Consider the following 18,880-nt stretch of genomic DNA (forward strand, 5'->3'; position numbering starts at 1 on the left):
TAGGAGTTGATGTACACTCAAAGATGATAGAATTGGTCTCAGCAGCTGCAAAAGACAAGGAAGACCGACACCTCTAATACTACAATGTTATAGTTTTGTGTGTTAATCATCATTATGGGGTTTTAGGCTTCTAGCGGCCAGGCCAGATTGACATAGTCTTTTAGTAGTGGATATGGAAACCCATTTAACAGATGGAAGAATTTGGTCTTAACCCAAAGCTAGGGCGGCCAAAATTACAAATTCAAACAGACCATTACTTTGGTTCCAACGATCAAATGGGCACAATTCCAGCCAAAATTGCAATTTTATTTTAATCGAGAATGAATAAGAAATTTTGGTTTCAAATTCGATTTTTCCTTTCGGGCTGTGTTTAGTTTGAAATAAAAGGTGGGGAAAGGAAAGATGGGAAAACCTTAACAAACCTAGTTTGCCTACCTTTCCCTACTTTTTTCTTTCAAACCAAACACAACCTTACAGAGTTTGGTTAATTCGGTTCGAATTTAAACCGAATGCTATTTTCGAATCAAAATTTCCAAAAACCGAAACCGAAACGCACTTTTGGTTTTCCGGTTCGGTTTTTTGGTTTTTAACCAAATGATGTTTTCCAAACCCGAAAAGGCCGAAACCTCTTCTCCACAGTCCACACTCTTTCCGTGGTCCGTTCACGGGCTCAGTCGTCTCTGCGAAAAGGCAGAAAGAAACCGCGTGTGAGAGGGAGAGAAGCGAAATGGAGAGCAGCGAAGAAGAGGACGACTTCCCAACTCATGAGTGGATCACTCCACAGTCTAAAGTCGACGCTGTTTATCAATCAAACACAGAGAAGGTTCTTAAACCTTACTTTTATCAGTTTATCTTATTATTTTTCTCTTCCCCTTTACTTATTTGCATTTTAATGGTGTTAAGTCCCCCATTATTAAGATCAATCCTTGAATATAATGAAGAAATGGTGTTCATTTCGTCCCAATTTCTCCATTTCAAGTTCAACCCCCAAGAAGCTTGGTAATTGGGAATTTGGGAGCATTGTTCATCTACGCATTTTTTTTCTTGGATTTCATTGAAGTTCTTTTTTTTTTTTTTTTTAAGTTAAATATGTGAAAATCTTTTATTTATTTTATTTTTGCTTGGGGAGGGGTTGAATGGCTTGTGGAAGATTTTCTATAGTTAAAATTATATCTGTGAAAAATCTTGTCGTGGAATATTCTCCTTATAATTGACAGCACAGTGCGCATGGATCTTTTCTGTGAAACCAAAATGTGGGTTTCCTTGACATAAGTGGAAAAGAAGGGTGTAAATGTTAATAGAAGCTTCATTGGACAAAGCAAGTCAAATTAGCACTTTGGAACTATAGACACACTTTTAGGGAAATTAATATCATTGTAAAGCAAATAAATTCTAGTTTCAGCTGGGTGAGAAGAACTGCAAATGGGGTGGCAGATGTTCTAGCTAAGCAGGGAGTTGACAGACCTAACTTATTCTGGGAATAAATGTAAACCCATGTGTCCAGGGTGTGTTGGGAATCTCCAACAGTTGTTTTAAGTTTTAATTTATCAATGAAATCCTTTTTCTAATAAAAAAAGTTTATAGAAGCTTCAATAGTCTGCTGTTCTCTCAGTTGGGGTTTGCTGCTTTTATTTATGTTTTGCGTTTTCTAATTTTATATTTTTATTTTATATTTTTTTGGTTATGGAAACAAGTGGTTGTTTATTCCTTAATTTGATGCCAATAGGTTAGAATAGTGGAGTTTGGTGCTCTTTAAACTACTAAATACATCCATGAAAGTAGCTTTAAGGTTACATTCATTACAAGGGATAAAGTTGGGCCATTAGGTCCACCATCAATTATATACTTGTATATTTTGGTTCAGGTGCTTAGCTATTGTTTATTTTTTGTTGTATCTATAATAAAAATTTACTTTTGGAAGGAATCCAGTGTTTTAAAAGTGAAAGGCGCAAAAAAAGCGCAAGGACTATTTTGCGTACGAGGCGCAAGGCGCAAGGTGAGGTGCATTACCCTTTTGAAGCAAGGCACAAAAATGCAAAGAAATTCTAAAACTAAAAAAATGCCAACAAAATTAAAATAATCCAAAAAATTCAAAAAACGCAAATTATTGAAATATTAAACAAATTATCAATTAAAAATATAAACTTAAATTTTAAAATAAATGCTTTACAAACCTATTATCTCAAATTAAGATACATAAACATAACATGTAAAACATATTTAAAATGAAAGTTTAAAAATAAAATCTAACATAACATATAAAACATATTCAAGCATGTAAACTCTTAATCTCTTTATTTTTTCCCAATTGCATTACTTCAAATAGCTAATATGGTGTTAAACATTATGCATTCTTGATTCTACGAGCCGCCTTTGTACCAAGCCCCTTGAAAATACTCTGCTTGAGACCTAGGTGATGTGCATACCCTAAAACGTGCCTCGCCTCTGTGTCTAAGCACACCTTTGATCTTGAAAGAAAAATATGGAAATGGTATTCATAAGGTAAAATCTAGTTCTGGGAGAGATTGTTGATATCTCTTTTTTTTCATGATGATATGATGTTGTGGACCTAAAGAGGAATGCAGGAAAATCATCTCTGATCTGGACAGGGAGGAAGAAACAGTACCCCTCGATGAGGGAAAGAAAAGACAAAGATTTTTGGCCAAGGAGTATGACAGTTTAGCCTATCAAGACGAAATCCATTGGAGGCATTTCTCCCGAGTACAACAACTTAAGGAAGGGGATAATAATTCTTCTTTCTTTCACAAGGTAGCAAATGAAAGGAGGATAACCACAATCAAGAAGTTAAGTGTCCAAGGAAGACTGATTGAAAGGGAATATGAACTAGAGAAGTCAATTATTGGCTATTACAAGAAGCTTTATGTGAACTCAGGCCAAAGTTAGATGGCCTACAGTTTAACAGAGCCTCTGAGGCCTTTTATAGAAAAGGAAGTCAAATCAGTCCTGGATGAAATGGAGGGGGATAAAGCCCTTGGGCCAGATGGTTTTACAATTCTTTTTTCAAGAAATTTTTGGAGCTAGTTGCACAATTCCATTCTTCAGCTGCCCTGGAAAGGAGCCTTAATGCCACTTTTATCTCTCTAAATCCAAAGAAGAAAGGTGCTTCGGAGCTGAAGGGTTTCAGGCCAATTAGTTTAATTGGGAGCTTCTACAAAATCATAGCAAAGTTGTTGGCTGCAAGACCGAGGGTAGATGAGTTCAATTATCTCAATATCATAAGGGGCTTTTATCCATAATAAATACACCCAAGATGGGGTTTTGATAGCAAATGATAGACTCAAGGAGAACTAGTGCAAGAAGGGTCTTGTTTGTAAAGTTGATCTTGAGAAAGCCTATGACCTTGTAAACTTCGCCTTCCTAGATTACATGTTGACCAGGATGCACTCGGGCAAAAATGGAGGAGGATGAAGGTTTGTGTGACTACACCCAGATTTTCCATTTTATTAAATGGTCCTGCCAAAGGAAATTTTAAGAGCTCTAGGGGACTGAGGCAAGGAGACCTCTTTTCACCACTCTTATTTCTAATTTGTGATGGAAGGCTTAAATAAGATGTTTGGGGGGCTCCTCTGTCAACACCTCAGGTGAGGGAGTTCCCCTGCACCAATTTGCCGATGATATTATTTGTTCTCATGCTAAAGTTGAACAAGTGTTACATCCGAGATATTCGTTAGTTTGGTTTGAGGTGGTTACAGGACTGAAGATCAACCTTGCTAAAAGTGGGATGATGGTGGTAGGGGAGGTGGAAAATCTTCATAAGCTGGCTGATTTCTTGGGTTGTGAATCTGGTTCCCTACCTTGTAAGTATTTTACCTTTGGGGGCCAAATGCACCTCAAAAAGCATATGGACTCCAGTGGTGGAGAAGGTTTGGCTTCTTGGAAAGCAAAGTACCTTTCAAAAGGGGGTAAATTGACCTTGATTAAGAGAGTATCTCAGTGTACTTTATGCCCCCTTTCTTGTGGGCCAGCTGGAAGAACTCCCAGAAATATCATTTGGTGAATTGGGATCAGATTTGCAAACCTTTTAAAGAGGGTGGGCTGGGGTATTAGGAAGCTAAAGCCTTTTAACATGGCACTCCTAGGCAGGTGGCTATGGAGATTTTTTGATGAGCCAAATGAATTGTGGAGGTCTATTATTGCACAGAAATATGGTCTTCGCATTAATGGGTGGGTTGCAGCTAACTCTGATTGTCCTTATGGCTGTGGTGTTTGGAGGGGAATCTACAAAGCTTATCCTTTTTTTATTAATGGGATTAAGCACAAGTCAGGGTGGGAGATAGGCTAAAGTTTCGGAAAGATAATTGGCATACAGATTGTTTAAGGCATTTTTTTAATGCAAATAATATTTAGTAATTTAATAACCCAAATAAGTGGGCTAGCTGGTCTGCTAGCCAAAATATCAAAACTATAAAAAATTGTCCCGTATGAGAGTTCCCTCTCTTTAAGTGGGAGGGACAGGTGCCCCTCATCTAGGAGGAGGAGGTAGTTACATAGCTACCCCACTCCCTATTTAAGCTCCTTAAGGAAGCTAGAAGGGGATTTCTTCGGAGAAAATTGCCACAAGAGATTCTTAAGGAAAGCAAAGATAAAGAGAGAAGAAAAGAGAAGTGCTCAAGGGAATGTAGGGAAGGAAAAGAAGTCTCACTAATACAGGTAGGAAAAGGAAAGTCCTCTTGGCAAATACTTCCTATATATGTCTTCTGCTAGGTATCATTCTTTCTCTCTCTTTTATTTTCAGTTTTGAGAAAGGAAATAGATGGAAATAAATCATCTACGACCAGGTGCCTCTACTTGGTTGACTATGGTCCCTCTTCCAAGACAAAACTTGGGATTAAACCATCTACAGTCTAATTCTCAAAGGCTGATTATGGTTCCCTTCAAATGAAAATGAAGAACAGGGGAATAAAATCTTCTACAATCAAATATGCAATTTGATTGACTACGGCTCCCTTCTTGTATGCAAAAATCCAAAGGATTAAGGCTGTCTACAATTGTAATTTCATTTGATTGACTACAACTTATTGTGAAGAAAGGAGCGAGAAGGAAATCTTCTTTGTATCAAAAAGAAAAGAGAGAAATTTATTGTTGTAGAGTTTTTTTTTCTTCTCATTCTTGTACACTTGATGTAAAAGAAATGAAAAGTTCTTTTAAAGTAGTACTATATTGTTCTTATCTTTTGTTCTGTGCATTCATTTCTCCAAGTCAGAATCAAAAGGTGTTCTCTACTTTCTTGTAGAGATGTAATTAAGGGGAACAATCCGTATGATTCCCTGAATGGGCCTTACCCAAAATAATAAAAACTCAATCACTTGATTGAGTGAATTATGTTGTGTGAGAATTTATTAAACTTTTCACACCAACACAGATCAACCTCTTTTAGAAGTCTATCCAGATTTGTTTTCACTGGCATGGGACAAAGAGGTTTCGGTGGCAACCTCCTATGTCATCCATGGTGACTCTATGATTTGGGCTCCTTTTAGAAGAAATTTTAATGATCATTAAATCTCTCAAGTCTCTGACTTGCTAGCCTTATTGCAAAATTCAAAAAATCCTCCACTTCCGGATCGAAGGGTATGGCTGTGGTCTAACAATGGGAGTTTCTCTGTTAAATCATTTTACTTTGGTCTGATGTCAGAATCCAGCAACAGTTTCCCTATTAAAGCCATTTGGAGTGGGAGTGCCCCATCGAAAATCAAGTTTTCTCTTGGTTGGCGGTGGAAGAAGGATTCCTTACAAAGGAGATGCTGGCCAGGAAGGGGCTGGTGTTACCTAATAACCTATGTGTTCTGTGTAACCAAGAGTTGGAGACTCCAAATCACTTATTTATCCACTGCATGTTCTGAGGCAGAGTATGGTCTCATTTTCTTAAAGCAATATTCCTCCAAGTATGCTTCCCTGCCTTTGTCAAGTCCCTTTTTGAAGGCTGGAATATTGGAGGTATGTCAAAAAATGGAAAAATCCTTTGGTCGGCCATCCCTCTGGCTGTAATTTGGGTCAATTGGACTGAGAGGAATAGGAGGATTTTTGAACAAAAGCAAAATCAAGAAGAGGTCCTGATCAATCAAATTTTTGGTAACCTTAGGGGATGGCTGAGCATCAATCCTTTGTTCAAGGATTATCTTCTGTCTTTTTCTTTTTTGGCTGTTGATTTTTTTGGGAGTTTTTAATGGTGTTCATATGTACAGAAGCTTCTTGTACAGTGCACTAACATGCTGTATACTTTCTTTTGATCATAGTGGTACAATTTTACATTGCCTTCTCAAAAAAAAAAAGGACAGAACTAACTACATGTGAAATCTAGGTATGAGTTATGATAGGAATGAAGTTGCCTGTAGATAGCCAGCTTATTATTGGTTGAGAAAAAGAACAACAGAATTTCTTAAGTAGTTTTGTTATCGAAATGACAAAATCTTTGCTACGTCATGTTGCATGGAAGAGAAAAAAAAAGAACTGGTGTAATAAAAGCTTTGTATGAGTGTTTTAGAGGCTATTACCTATATTACCAACTAGAAGGGAGGTATAAGTATACACATATTAATGGGGACATGTAACTAACAATGCCATTCTAGATCGATATGACTGTGTAACCCATTTTAGATTGATAGGTCTATATGTATAGATTTACTTTAGGGCTCCTTATCCTTGTGTTATTTATGTGCATTTCCTATGAATAGAAGAGGTTATGAAGATCATGTCATTCTTTTTTTTTTTTTTTCTAAAAATCGGGTTGATTCGTCACTTTACCATTTACTGATTTAATTTGTGCTTGATAGTTTATTATTAACATGCAATTATATAATACTTATGTGTGGTTTATACTCACGCCATATAATATGTATATATTTATTTATTCAACTTTGTTGCCTTGGTGATGTCTAATTCTTGCCTAGGCATTGACTTACCCTGGAAAGCCAAAACACTTGGGTGTTACTTGGCTGCTTTAACTACATCTTAGGGAGCTATGGTTTAATGACAGGTTTTAGTAAAATATTGTTGTATTTATAGTATAATAACTGCCTGATATTATTCTTCAGTAGAAACTTAGCAACTTGAATTTGAATTATGCTAAATATCTCCAAGAAATATGTTGCTAATATGTTTCAAGTTCCCCAAAGGACTAAAGACATGCATCTACATGTTAAATACTTCTTGCATGTCCTAGCCCTGTAGACAACTGCTATAATGTATATGATATATGCCAATTGCTGAGGCAAAGACAGCACTGCTGTTTTCTCGAATAGTTTGTTCATTTGTTGATCTCTTCTATACTTTTGAAGCCATTTGTTGAAAGCTTCATCATTGCCTTCTTAGGGAGCTTTTGTAGCAGCCTTTGTAAGTGATTATATTTCATGGACACTTCAAAATGGGTTCCATTTCTGTTTTGGATACGATGATTTTTGGTGTAAATTCTATGTCCAACACCTTGTCCATATTATGTCCTTACTGTAACATAGGTAATTGGGCTTTTATATATTGTGAAGACAGCTAGATTTTATTAACCGTAAGTAACTTTGTTTTGCAGGGAATCAGGAAACTTTGCTGTGAGCTTTTGGACCTAAAAGATGCAGTTGAAAATTTATGTGGCAATATGCACTCAAAATATTTGGCCTTCCTCAGGTAATGATTTTTACAGTTTCCATCTTCCTTTTTTTTGATGAATGAATGCTATTTTTATTAAAAAGAGTAAGAAAGAGTACAATCACCCCAGGAAGAGGCACAATATGTTACCTTACCATAGGGATGAATCCAAAAACCAAACTCTTATCAGAATATAATTTATAAGGTATCCCAATACAAAGAAAACCAAGAAGCCCCTAGTTTAGCTAGAGAATCTGCCAAGGTGTTTTCCGATCTGCTAACCCACTGAAATCTGACTGGCATATTCCTTGTAAGCCATTTAACTTTTTAAGAAGATCTCTATAGCCCAAATAACAGTATTTGGATTCAACAACCAACCCACTATGACCTTAAAGTCTCCCTCAACTATCAAATTCTCCACTCCGAGTTGGTTGGCAATCTATAATCCTTGTATAACAGCTAGTATCTCAACCCTTGTAGAGTCTCCAACTCCCACTGGACCTGAAAATAAGGAAAGAATGTTGCTATCCTTATCCCTCAAGATCCCTTCTATACCCGAAGGTCCTAGGTTGCCTTGACTACTCCAATCAAGGGTTAGCTTTACAACACCCTCCAGAGAAGATTCCTTCTATTCTTCTTGAAGTCTGTGGAAGCCACCGCTGCCGAAGCCCAACTCCTTTGAAGATCATCACAGGAATAATTCACAAAGAGATGAAGTTTTCAACCAAAGAATTGCCCTTGTCAAGATACGCTCCATTACTACAATAGGGCTTCTTTCCTTTTCTTGGAATATTTTGACATTTCTTTCCTCTCAAGTAATCCATAAAAAGCTTCTTTGATGCATTTCCACATAAGCTTCCCTGTCTTCATTGGCCACCCAAAAATAGACATATCAAAAATCATATTTACTTTAGAAGGCAAGTTTCACATGCACCAAACAACGTAAAAACCCAATTCCAAATATCTGCAACAAAAAAGCAAGATATCAGTAAATGGTAACAATCCTCATTCTGCATGTACACCAGTTTGGGGACAAACACAAATAAGGTCTCTTCTTTTGCAGGTTATCTAAAGCATTAATTTTACCATAATAAACTTCACAGTAAAAAACAACTATTTTAGGGGGAATAGGCCTTAACCAAGTTTCTTTGGCTAGGAACACCCAAGGGGACAAGGGGATAGAGTAGAGCAAAGGGACTTGAAGGAAGCACAAGTAAAGGAGCTACTCAAAACCAAAGTCCAATTTTTTCTATACGGTTTAAGGGGGTCCAGACAAACAGAATCTAGTAGAAGTAAAAGCTCAAAGATGCAAGCAAGTTCCTCATCCCTCAAACCTCTTTGAAACCCAAAATCCCAATTTAGAGACAATGGGAGAACCGGGGGAGAAAGGAACCTAGAAACAAACTCCTTTTTATATAGGAAATAGACTAAAGGGAGGGGAAAAGTTTCTTTCAGAGGAGTGCCCACCCAAACATCTTCCCAAAAGAGAACAGATTTACCAGAGCAAACATCATACCTTACCAACTTGAGGAATTTAGGGAGGATGCCAAAAATTTCCTTCCAAGGTGTTGTGAGTAAAGCCTGTTGAGATACCCCAACATCCCAACTAGTTTCATAACAGCCATGGATACTAGCTGCCACCTCATGCCACAACCTCTTTCTTTCCAAAGGCCACCTCTATAGCCATTTTCTTAATAGAGCTTCATTCTTATTAACTTGGCTCTCTAACCCTAAACCCCCTTCTTCCTTATTTCAAGTCACAACCTCCCATCTAATCAAGCAATCCTTTTACTCTTCCCTCGATTCCCACAAGAAGTTTGTCATCAATTTTTCTATTCTCTTACCTTCCCTAGAAGGTATCCTAAAGATGGACAGAAAATAAATTGGTAGGTTGGTAAGTGTGGACCTGATTAAAGTTACTCTGCTCCCCAAAGAAATATAGTTCTTTTTCCAAGCCACGAACCCTTTTTCAAACTTTTCCACCACTGGATTCCAAAACTGACTCTCCTTTGGGTTAGCACCTAAGGGAAGTCCTAAATAAGTCAAGGGCCACTCAGAAATAGTGCACTCTTAACAGGCAATGATAGACTCCATCTCCCTTCCTTTCAGGTTTAGCCCCACCACACAACTCTTCTCAAAATTGATTTTCAAATTAGAGGCACTTTCAAAGAGAAGTATTAGATTCTTCAAATTTCTCACCCTCAACAAATCATATACCTCGCAAAATATTATAATATCATCTACAAATTGAAGGTGAGTTACCGGGATTTGGTTTCTTCCTATTCTCTACCCGCTAATTGACCCAGCCCTATATGTTTCTGATAAAAGTCTACTAAGCAACAACAATCGGTATGAATAGGAATGGGGACAATGGATCACCTTGTCTTAGGCCCCTATAGGCTAGGAAGAAATCATGTACTACCCCATTGACTAAAACCAAGTAATGGCAAGATGTAAGGCATCCACTTATCCAATTGCACCATCTATCCCTGAACCCACACTTCCATAGCACCATCATAGGCCTTTTCAAGGTCCAATTTGCAAACAAAGCCTTGATTACCAAATCTTCTCATTTCGTCCACACATTCATTTGCTATTAAAATTTGATTATTTATTTGTCTACCATGAACAAAAGCACCTTAAGCTTGACTAGTGAGGGAGGGAAGTACTTTTTTGATCCTCAAAGACAAGACTTTAGCCAAAATCTTATAGATGCTAGTTACCAGATTGATTCATCTAAAACTTTTAGGATGCTTGTCCTCTTTCTTCTTTGGAACCAGGACTAGAAATGTAGCATTAACTCCACGACTAGTGACAAACCTATCGTCAAACTCTTTGAAGACCTTGAGAAAATCTTCTTTAACTATATTCCAACAATCTTGGAAGAAAACCATGGCAAAACCATATGGTCTTGGTGCCTTGGATCTATCCATTGAAAAAATTGCTTGCCGGATTTCATCTTTAAAATTCCTTTCCAACTAGCCTTTATTTTCTTCAAAAGGTCTCGGCCAATCCAAACCAGCCAGCTCCACTCTACTTTCTAGAGGTTTCCTCAAAACAAATTTGAAATGAGCTATAAAGTAGTTGGCTATCTCCTCTTGGGAGTCAGGTTCCATTCCATCCACTTCAAGTTTGGTCACTGAGTTTTTCCATTCCATTGGCTACTTCATTCCATCACCTTCCTTGATCCATTTGTACCTAGATTTTTGCCTCCAAGAGAATTCTTCTTGTAAAAGGGCCTTTTCTAGTTCCTTCTTCAACCTCCATCTTAATTCTCTTTCTTGTACATTCATGATTCTTTGGGATTCCTTCACATCTAGTTCCTCTATCTGGTTCATCAAAGTGAATTTCAGTTCCTCTAGAACTGATAAAAGAAATCTATCTTTACAAGTAATCATCCTATTGATTTTTTTGATAAATGGTAATCATCCTATTGATAAATACTCAATGATTTCTTAAGCAGATTGGTTTTGAGGGAAGTCGTTTTTCAGGATTCTGTTTTGAATTTTATTGTTAGGGTGGTCATCTCTATCTGGTTGGTGACCGCTGGTCACCTCCCCTGTAAAAAATATATATTTATAACATTTTTTATGGGTGTAATAAAAATGTAACAGAGGCATGGTCAATAGGAACTTGATGTTACTTTTAAGTTATAACTTGGACCATATTGGAATTCAGATCAGATCCTCTATTGGGATTCTGGATCATCTCGTACCCTCCCAAAAGGGGTAAATAGGCAACAATTATTTTGGGCACAATTATAACATTTGTACCTTGTGGGGATTGATCGGACTTATTGTACTATCAAAATTTAGTACACTTTAATAAAATTCTCAGTTCTTTTTGCTGATCAAAAAATCATCTTGTACCCTCCCCAAGCTTTTCATTCATTTGGTATTTCCTTTTACACCTATCCCCTTTACCCTTGTTTTCAAGATTCCTTCATTTTGATTTTTTTCCTCTTTCCTTCTTGACTGTGATCACTTTTTTTTTTGTTTTTTTATCAGCAAGGAAAATTAACTTTATTAATAAGAGAGAAATCAAGTTACAGAATTACAGTATATCACAAGTTATCAATGAAGTGCAAAAAAGAGACTACAATGATGCCCAAAACAACTTTTTTTTTCTTGACTGTGATTGCTTCCTTTTTAGTTCTAATGGCTTTCCATCTGTTCATAGAAGAAAAAATATTTCAATTTGGCCATCTTTCATTTTTATGGGAATGAGATTGTCAAAATCTTGGAATTTGGTAGAGGGAATGCTTTCCTTGCTAGAGGGTGGTGAAATGGTTTTCCAGATTTGTGGAGGCCATCCCTGTTAACAAGATTAGAAAATGGAGCAAACATTCTGGGCACTTTTATTTCGTTAAGAGTAGTCAGTAGATTACATGATAGGTTGGCTATCTAGTGCAGATGGATTTTCTCAGGAAGGGTAAACAAAAACACATGCATATTAGAAGGAATGACAGACTGATAGTGGTGGTGGGATCAGATAGATGATAACAAACATCCAGCCAAACCAATACAATTAGTGTTTTAAAGGTGAGAGCTGTAACAAAAGCGCAAGGCAGTTTTGCATGGACTCTCTTAAATGGACAATGTGTTCGTGTGGAATATGCATTAGAGTCTAACGCTTCATAGATTCATGAGGGCATTCTACTTGGCATTTCCTTTCTATTTCCTAGCTTATTCGGCATAAGTGAACATCTAATTCATAAGATGAATGCCATTTTTTATATCAAACTTTATTTAGTAACACATGCAGTAGATCTATTTCATCTGAGTTTTCTGATAAAGTTATGCTCTGGCATGTTTGTGTGGGTCATTTTTCATTTCATTCCTTGCTTCATTTGTTTCCTTCTTTGTTTTTTTCCCATTCAGATGTTGAGGTTGCAGTCTGAAAGTTGCTAGTTGGCTAAACATTGTCTAGTGATAAAATATCTGCTTCTCCATTTGAAATTGTTTGTTTTGATGTATGGGGGCCTTAGCAGCCTAATGTGGGTGGTTATAGATATCTCTTGCTTTTTGATGATGGTTATAGTTGCTTTGTTGGACTTCCATTTCATCTGTGGAAACAAGAAGTATTCAGTTCCATTGTGTCGTTCTGTGGATGGTGCCTAGATGGGTTCACTTTGGATCTTCACCCAATGGTCATTCTTCTCAATGGAGTGAAGTCGGAGGACATTCTCAGGAAGATGGAGGTGTTTGATGGCAAGTCTGTTATGGTTGGCTACCTCTATTGAAGCAACTCTGTGGTTGGAGGCTTGTAGGGAGGGGAAGACACAAGGGTTGAAGAAGCTATCCTTCGTGGCAGAGTTGCAGAGAGAGATTGGGTGAATTCAAATTGCTTGCAATTTTTCCAAATAGAGAGGAATACAAGAGAGGCACAACTAAAGGTGGAAGTTAGAAGGACGAGGATTTTAACCTAGGGAACTTATCAATAAAAAGATGATTTTAACCAAGGGAGAGTTGCAGAGTTGGCATGTGAAGGCCCATTTATTCAGGGTGTTAGCGGTGGAGAAAAGGGGAAATTAGGGGGAAAAAGGCCAAGTTTTTCTAGGAGCTGGAAGGTCACAGGATTGATTGGGGCTTGGTTTGGTCTAATAAAACAGAACCGGGGGTTATTGAGCCAACAAAGAATACTTTGGTAAGTCAAGTAAAAGCAGGGGTAGGTGGGCCAGATATGTTTCAAGGTGGGCTTAATATATCGTAGCTAAATACTAGGTCACGTGGTGACTTAATCACGTGTGAGAGGGGAGCAGTGTTGAGCGGTGATAGATCATTGGGGGGATCTATCATTGTCTAATCCAAAGCAGCTAATACAGGAAAATGGATTTCAAAAACATCACCAGGGAAAGGGGGAAAGGGGAAGAGATCCTGATTTTCACAAGTTGTTAAAGGTAAAACGGTTGTTAGATTTAAAAAGAAAATTTCAAGGTTTCATGAGGGATTAGGTAAGAAGTCATCAAAGATTTGGGGGTGGGTGATATCTAATTTTTCTCAGGATGAAAGATCAAACTTGTCAAGTGACCTTTTGAAGCCTGATTCTTCTAAGAGTAGGATTTCTGCAGGTGCTCTTCAGACTTAGGAGAGGGACACATCAGGGCTAGTTGATAGGAGCACAAAGGCTGATGGTCTGAGCCTAGTTGCAATAGAGTTGATGCTGTTAGTGGTTCAATCAGATCCGATTTGCTTCCTGAAATAAAAAGAAAGGGAAAAGAAGAAGGAAGGAAGAAGAAGAAGAAGAGAGAAAGAGAAGAGAAAAATCACCCTCTCAGCTGATCAGAATTAATACATACATAGATTTGCAACAATAAGTACAAAGACTTTTGTGCCCCTCTTTATGTATGGGACACTCTATTTAACCTCGGACAACTTTAGGTAAAGTACTATGAAATGACTCAAATACCCCTGGACTGTTGACTCTAACAGATGTTCATTATGGTCCTCAGTTGATTGCTGATGGGGCAGAAGAAACACCAGAAGAGGGTGATGTTGAAGGTGATGCTTGTTCATTAGGTATTGTTGCTATGAGCCCTTATCTTGAACATGCACAGAAATCCTGTAGAATTTGCCGAAGTTGAATATTCTGGATGGTTAAACAAGCGATTGACGGTCATAAGGTATGTGGAGGAGGTTAGTGAAGTTTGAAGCAACAAATCTCTCATTTGAAGAGATCAGAGTTGGCGAGAAGGTGTTGTTGAAGATTAGGAGCTGAAGAAGTTGTGGGTGTTTTTTTTTTTTGATCAATAACAAGAAACTTTATTAATGATATGAAACCATGTGAAGCTTAGGTACAAAGGGGAGGTAAAAAGACTTAACTCCCCACCAGAAGAATACAATGGAAAAAAGTCAAAAATTAGCCCAAAAAATCGAATCCCTATTCACCCCTTTCTTTGCTAACCCATCAGCAAAAGAATTAGCAGTCCTCTTCACCCAGTTGTAATGAACCTCAATATCCTTACTCAGCCATTTGAATTTATTCTTCTCATTGTTATAACTCCACAAACTGCTGTCTCCCTCCTTTAGCTACCTAATCACCACCTCCGAGTCACCTTTAATGACCAAACATCTGATGTTCAACTCCCTTGCTCTTTGGATACCTTTCAGGGCTGCAAGAATCTCAGCCCTAAGAGAGTCTCCTTCCCCAACTGGGCTTGAGAATATAGCAATGATAGCCCCCTCCTCATTCCTGAACACTCCCCCAATCCCAGAAGGCCCCGGGTTCCTTAAACAGCTACCATCAAAATTCAGTTTTATGAACACAGAGGGAGGAGGGGACCACGAAGGACTACAGGTCCTCTTATAGAGGGCAGATGAAGCTATCTCCTTCCAATTTCTTACCAAATCAGCCACAGAATAATCTGAGAACAGTTCCATAGTTTTCAACCAATGTGCCAACCTTAACAGAATTAGATCTTATAAGTTTTCAGTGGTTCTTTCCTTATCTGAAAATATTCGTGAGTTTCTTCTTCCCATAGAGACCAACACACTGCAACCCTAATGCTTCTCCACATAGTCTTCCCTCTCTTTTTCGGCCATCTGAAAAAAGGAGAGAACAAGCTTTGGACACTCCCAGGGGGTATCCAAACACACCCAAAAAGGGAAAAACCCACTCCCAAACAAATTTAGCAACCGAACAAGTAACCATAAGGTGGTAACCAGTTTTCCCGTCAGCTTTACAAAGAGTACATCTATTAGGAAGTAAACAAGAGTTGGGTCTCTTTATCTGAAGTAGGTCATTTGTGTTAATTCTTTCCAAGAAAGTTTCCCAGCAAAAACTACCAACCCGAGGAGGAATGGGCCTACTCCAAATTTCTTTAACTGGGAAAGACAACCCAGTGGGATCAGAAGGCTGAGTTAAAGTCTCAAAAAATGAAGCACAAGAGAAAACACCTGAAGAGGAAGGAACCCAAAATTTGGTGTCCTCCTTATTAGGATCCAAGAATACATTTTCTAGGATGGCTAACAAAGACAAAATGTGGTCCAAATCTGTATCCCTAATTGCCCTTCTCAGACCTAGGTTCTGCTCAAACCCTGAAGGAGAGTCTGAGGGGCTTAAAAAGTTGTGGGTGTTTCTTGGTTGGGAATGAATTTGTGATCTGGTTCTAGAACTTTGTTGCTGACGCCTTGTGCAAAGATAAAAGTTTGGACTGGAAGAGTTTTAAGGAAGTGGAAGGAAGAAGATATGAAGCAGAGACATAGTGGAATTATAGAGGTAATTTCATTGCCCTGCTTGAATTTTTTGGGAAAGGAAGAAAGCAGCTGGTTTGTTTCCCTGAAGGAAGAGGAGGATGGGTCTTAATATCTAACATTTTAAAGGGTTTCAATGAGCACCTTGAGAAAGCTTGCATAATGGTCAAAGAGATTGAGATGTAAAAAAAAAGAAAATTTAATTATAGGAGAGAAGGATTTAAGGAAAACTGTAATCGTGGCAATAGGAAGCTGGAAGAGTACGATTGATGTTCAAGAAGGAAAGAAGAACTTGACTAAGATGCTGGTAGCTGAGGTGAAGCAAGAGGTTCGGGATTGGACGAGGATTGCAGAGGTGGTATGTCGACGGTTAAGGTTCAAGGGAACAATGATTTTCACACCTTTCAAAAAATGTAAAGCTCTCATTGATTTGGCTGAAGAAGAGCTGGAGTTGGGAGGTGTAAATTTACAGTTGATTTATGGCAATATCCTGATTTCATGCTGGTCCCACCGTCCAATGCAAAGTCTTTGTCTATTGACGATGGTGGGGGTTTGGTGAATCAACAAGAAAATCAAGGTTTTGAAGGTTCTCATTCTCCGTTGTTGGACAATCAGTCGCCTCGTCAGCCTCTGGTAACCCCTATAACATTGTTGCTTCAGTTTTTGGTACTAATTCCTCTCCTCTTGGTTCTACAGATATGTCAGCTCCCATCCTTGTCATGATATGCCATTGGAAGTGCCTAATGAAAAGGGGTTGGGTGAAGAAGATCTTGTTGAAAAGGAAGTAGTTGGAGATAGGGAAGGAGGGTTGTTTGTCCTGGAGGCTAGAGAGAATAGGTTGCAGGAAACCAAAGAAGCAGCGGAGTTTGGTTTGGATGGGCAATTAGGGTCTATAGAGCTTCAGGCTGAGGAAAGACCATGAGGGGAGGAACTGGGGAAGGGACTAGTTATAGAGAAGGAAGGAACCAATGAGGTGGAAAGGAATACAAGAAGCGGGGAACATCAGTTTGAGAGGGATCCAGTGATGGAGCTGGCTGACAAGATGAGGTTGAAAGTGGAGAAAGATAAGGAAAGGGTACCTCAAAATAAGGAGATTAAAAATAAGGGAGGAAAGAGGAGAAGTTAAATGAAGTGGAGAAACTTATCAATGATGTGGAAGGGGATAAGGAATTCAGTGCTAGCGGAGGTAAGAGAAAGGAGGGATTATAGGGTAGAGGGCTTGGGTTCAGTTTTTGCTGTGATTATGAAGATAAGTTGTAATTTAAGGGGGCTAGGAAGTGCCACGAAAAGGAGAGCAGTTAAAGAGGTATTGAGGAAGAAGAGACCAGATTTTGTTTTGATCCAAGAATAAAAAATTCAGGTTGTCGATAGGAAATGGATAAGAAGCATTTGGGGTGAGAGGAATATTAATTGGAGTTTTGCTCCTTCTTGGGGTGCTTTGGGGGGAATAATAACAATCTAGAAAGAAGGGGCAATTCAATGTATGGAAGATTAGTGGGTAAGTTCTCAGTGCCTATTAAGTTAAGAAATTTGCAAGATGGGTTTGAATGGGTCCTCACAAATGTCTACTGGCCAAATTCTTATAGAGAAAGGAGTAAACTATGGGAAGAGCTAGGGGACATTAGGGGTCTTTGGGAAGGACCATGGTGTATTGGGGGTGACTTCAATGTTATAAGATTTGTGGGTGAGTCAAGTGGAGGTAGGCAATGGATAATATCAAGCATGAGGAAGTTAAGTTCTTTTATTGATGAATATGAATTGAGAGATTTTGATTTGGCACAATCTTGTTTTACTTGGTCAAACCTCCAAGAAAATCCCATCTTATCTATAAGCTTAATAGGTTCTTAGTCGCTCTAGATTGGGAAAAACATTGGATTGGCCTAGCTGGGAGAACTCTACCTAGAATTACCTCAGACCACTGGGCCATTTGTTTATTTAAGAGGAGTGCTGGTGGTGGCCCAATTCCTTTTAGGTTTGAAAACATGTGGATCACTCATCCGGATTTCAAAGAGAAGGTCAAAGTTTGGTGGAATAGCTTGGATCAATCTTCATTATGGGAGGGCCAAACTTCATAAATAAACTTCAATTGGTGAAGAAGGGGATTAGAGAGTGGAATATGGAGAAATTTGGAAGATTGGAGGAGGAAAAAGCTGATCTGGTCTCCCAAATTAAGGCGATTGATAGCAAAGAAGTGGTGGGTTCTCATGATGAGGGTGATAGGGAGTTGAGATGGTCTTTGAAGAAGGAGCTAGGGGAAACTTTGTTAAGAGAGGAAATAAGTTGGAATAAAAAATCATGGGAGAGGTGGATCAAAGAAGGGGATGGTAATACAGAAGTTTTCCATGCCATTGCAAATGGAAGGAGAAGGAAGAGCTGGATTAGCTTCCTAATGGTGGGGGAGAGTGAGGTTATAGAGTAGACAGAGATTGCGGAGGCTTTCTCGAAGCATTTCAGATCTATCTATAGAAGGACATTAAATGAAAAGTGGTTGGTTGAAGGGTTGGAGTGGGAGTCTTTGGGTGAGGATCAACTGCATTTTTTGGAGAGAAGGTTTGAAGAGGAAGAGTCAAGGAAGCGGTTTTCTTTATGGATAGGTCAAAAGCCCTTGGGCCTGATGGATTCACCATGGCATTCTATCAAGATTGTTGGGATATAATCAAAGATGATCTTTCAGAGTCTTCTGTGAATTCCATAGAAGGGGGGTAATCAATGTGGGGATGAATTCTACTTTTTTAGCGTTGATTCAAAAGAAGAACAATGCTATACAGCTCAGAGACTTTAGACCTATCAGTCTAGTCACAAGCATTTAGAAGGTTATAGCAAAAGTGCTGTCTTTGAGGATTAAGAAAGTGATCCCCCCATTGGTTCGAAGTCCCAAGGGGCTTTTGTGTAGGATAGGCAAATCATTGACCAAATTCTTATTGCTAATGAATGTGTGGAGGCTCAAAAAAGATTAAAGAGAAGGGGAGTGACTGTCAAATTGGTCTGGGAAAAAGCCGATGACTTGGTGGACCGGAACTTCTTAATTGATATTACGAGGAGGTGTGGATTTGGAGAGCTGTGGTGTAAATGGATTAACGGTTGCTTGCAGT

At 38.5% G+C, this 18,880-nt stretch overlaps 1 protein-coding gene across 1 annotated transcript in view; it reads left to right on the forward strand.

Annotated features, from left to right (window-relative positions):
* Positions 1 to 614: 614 nt before the first annotated feature.
* LOC104610972 (LOW protein: exocyst complex component-like protein) overlaps positions 615 to 18,880 on the forward strand; it is a 62,907-nt gene continuing 44,641 nt past the window's right edge. Inside the window, exons 1-2 of the mRNA XM_010277848.3 lie at positions 615 to 823; positions 7,541 to 7,635. Coding sequence (XP_010276150.1) covers positions 728 to 823; positions 7,541 to 7,635 — 191 coding nt within the window. The 5' untranslated portion in view covers positions 615 to 727. The remainder of the gene's footprint in view (positions 824 to 7,540; positions 7,636 to 18,880) is intronic.

This window comes from Nelumbo nucifera, chromosome 7, assembly GCF_055504915.1.
Source record: "Nelumbo nucifera cultivar China Antique chromosome 7, China Antique-T2T, whole genome shotgun sequence".
In the NCBI taxonomy this organism is placed as follows: domain Eukaryota; kingdom Viridiplantae; phylum Streptophyta; class Magnoliopsida; order Proteales; family Nelumbonaceae; genus Nelumbo; species Nelumbo nucifera.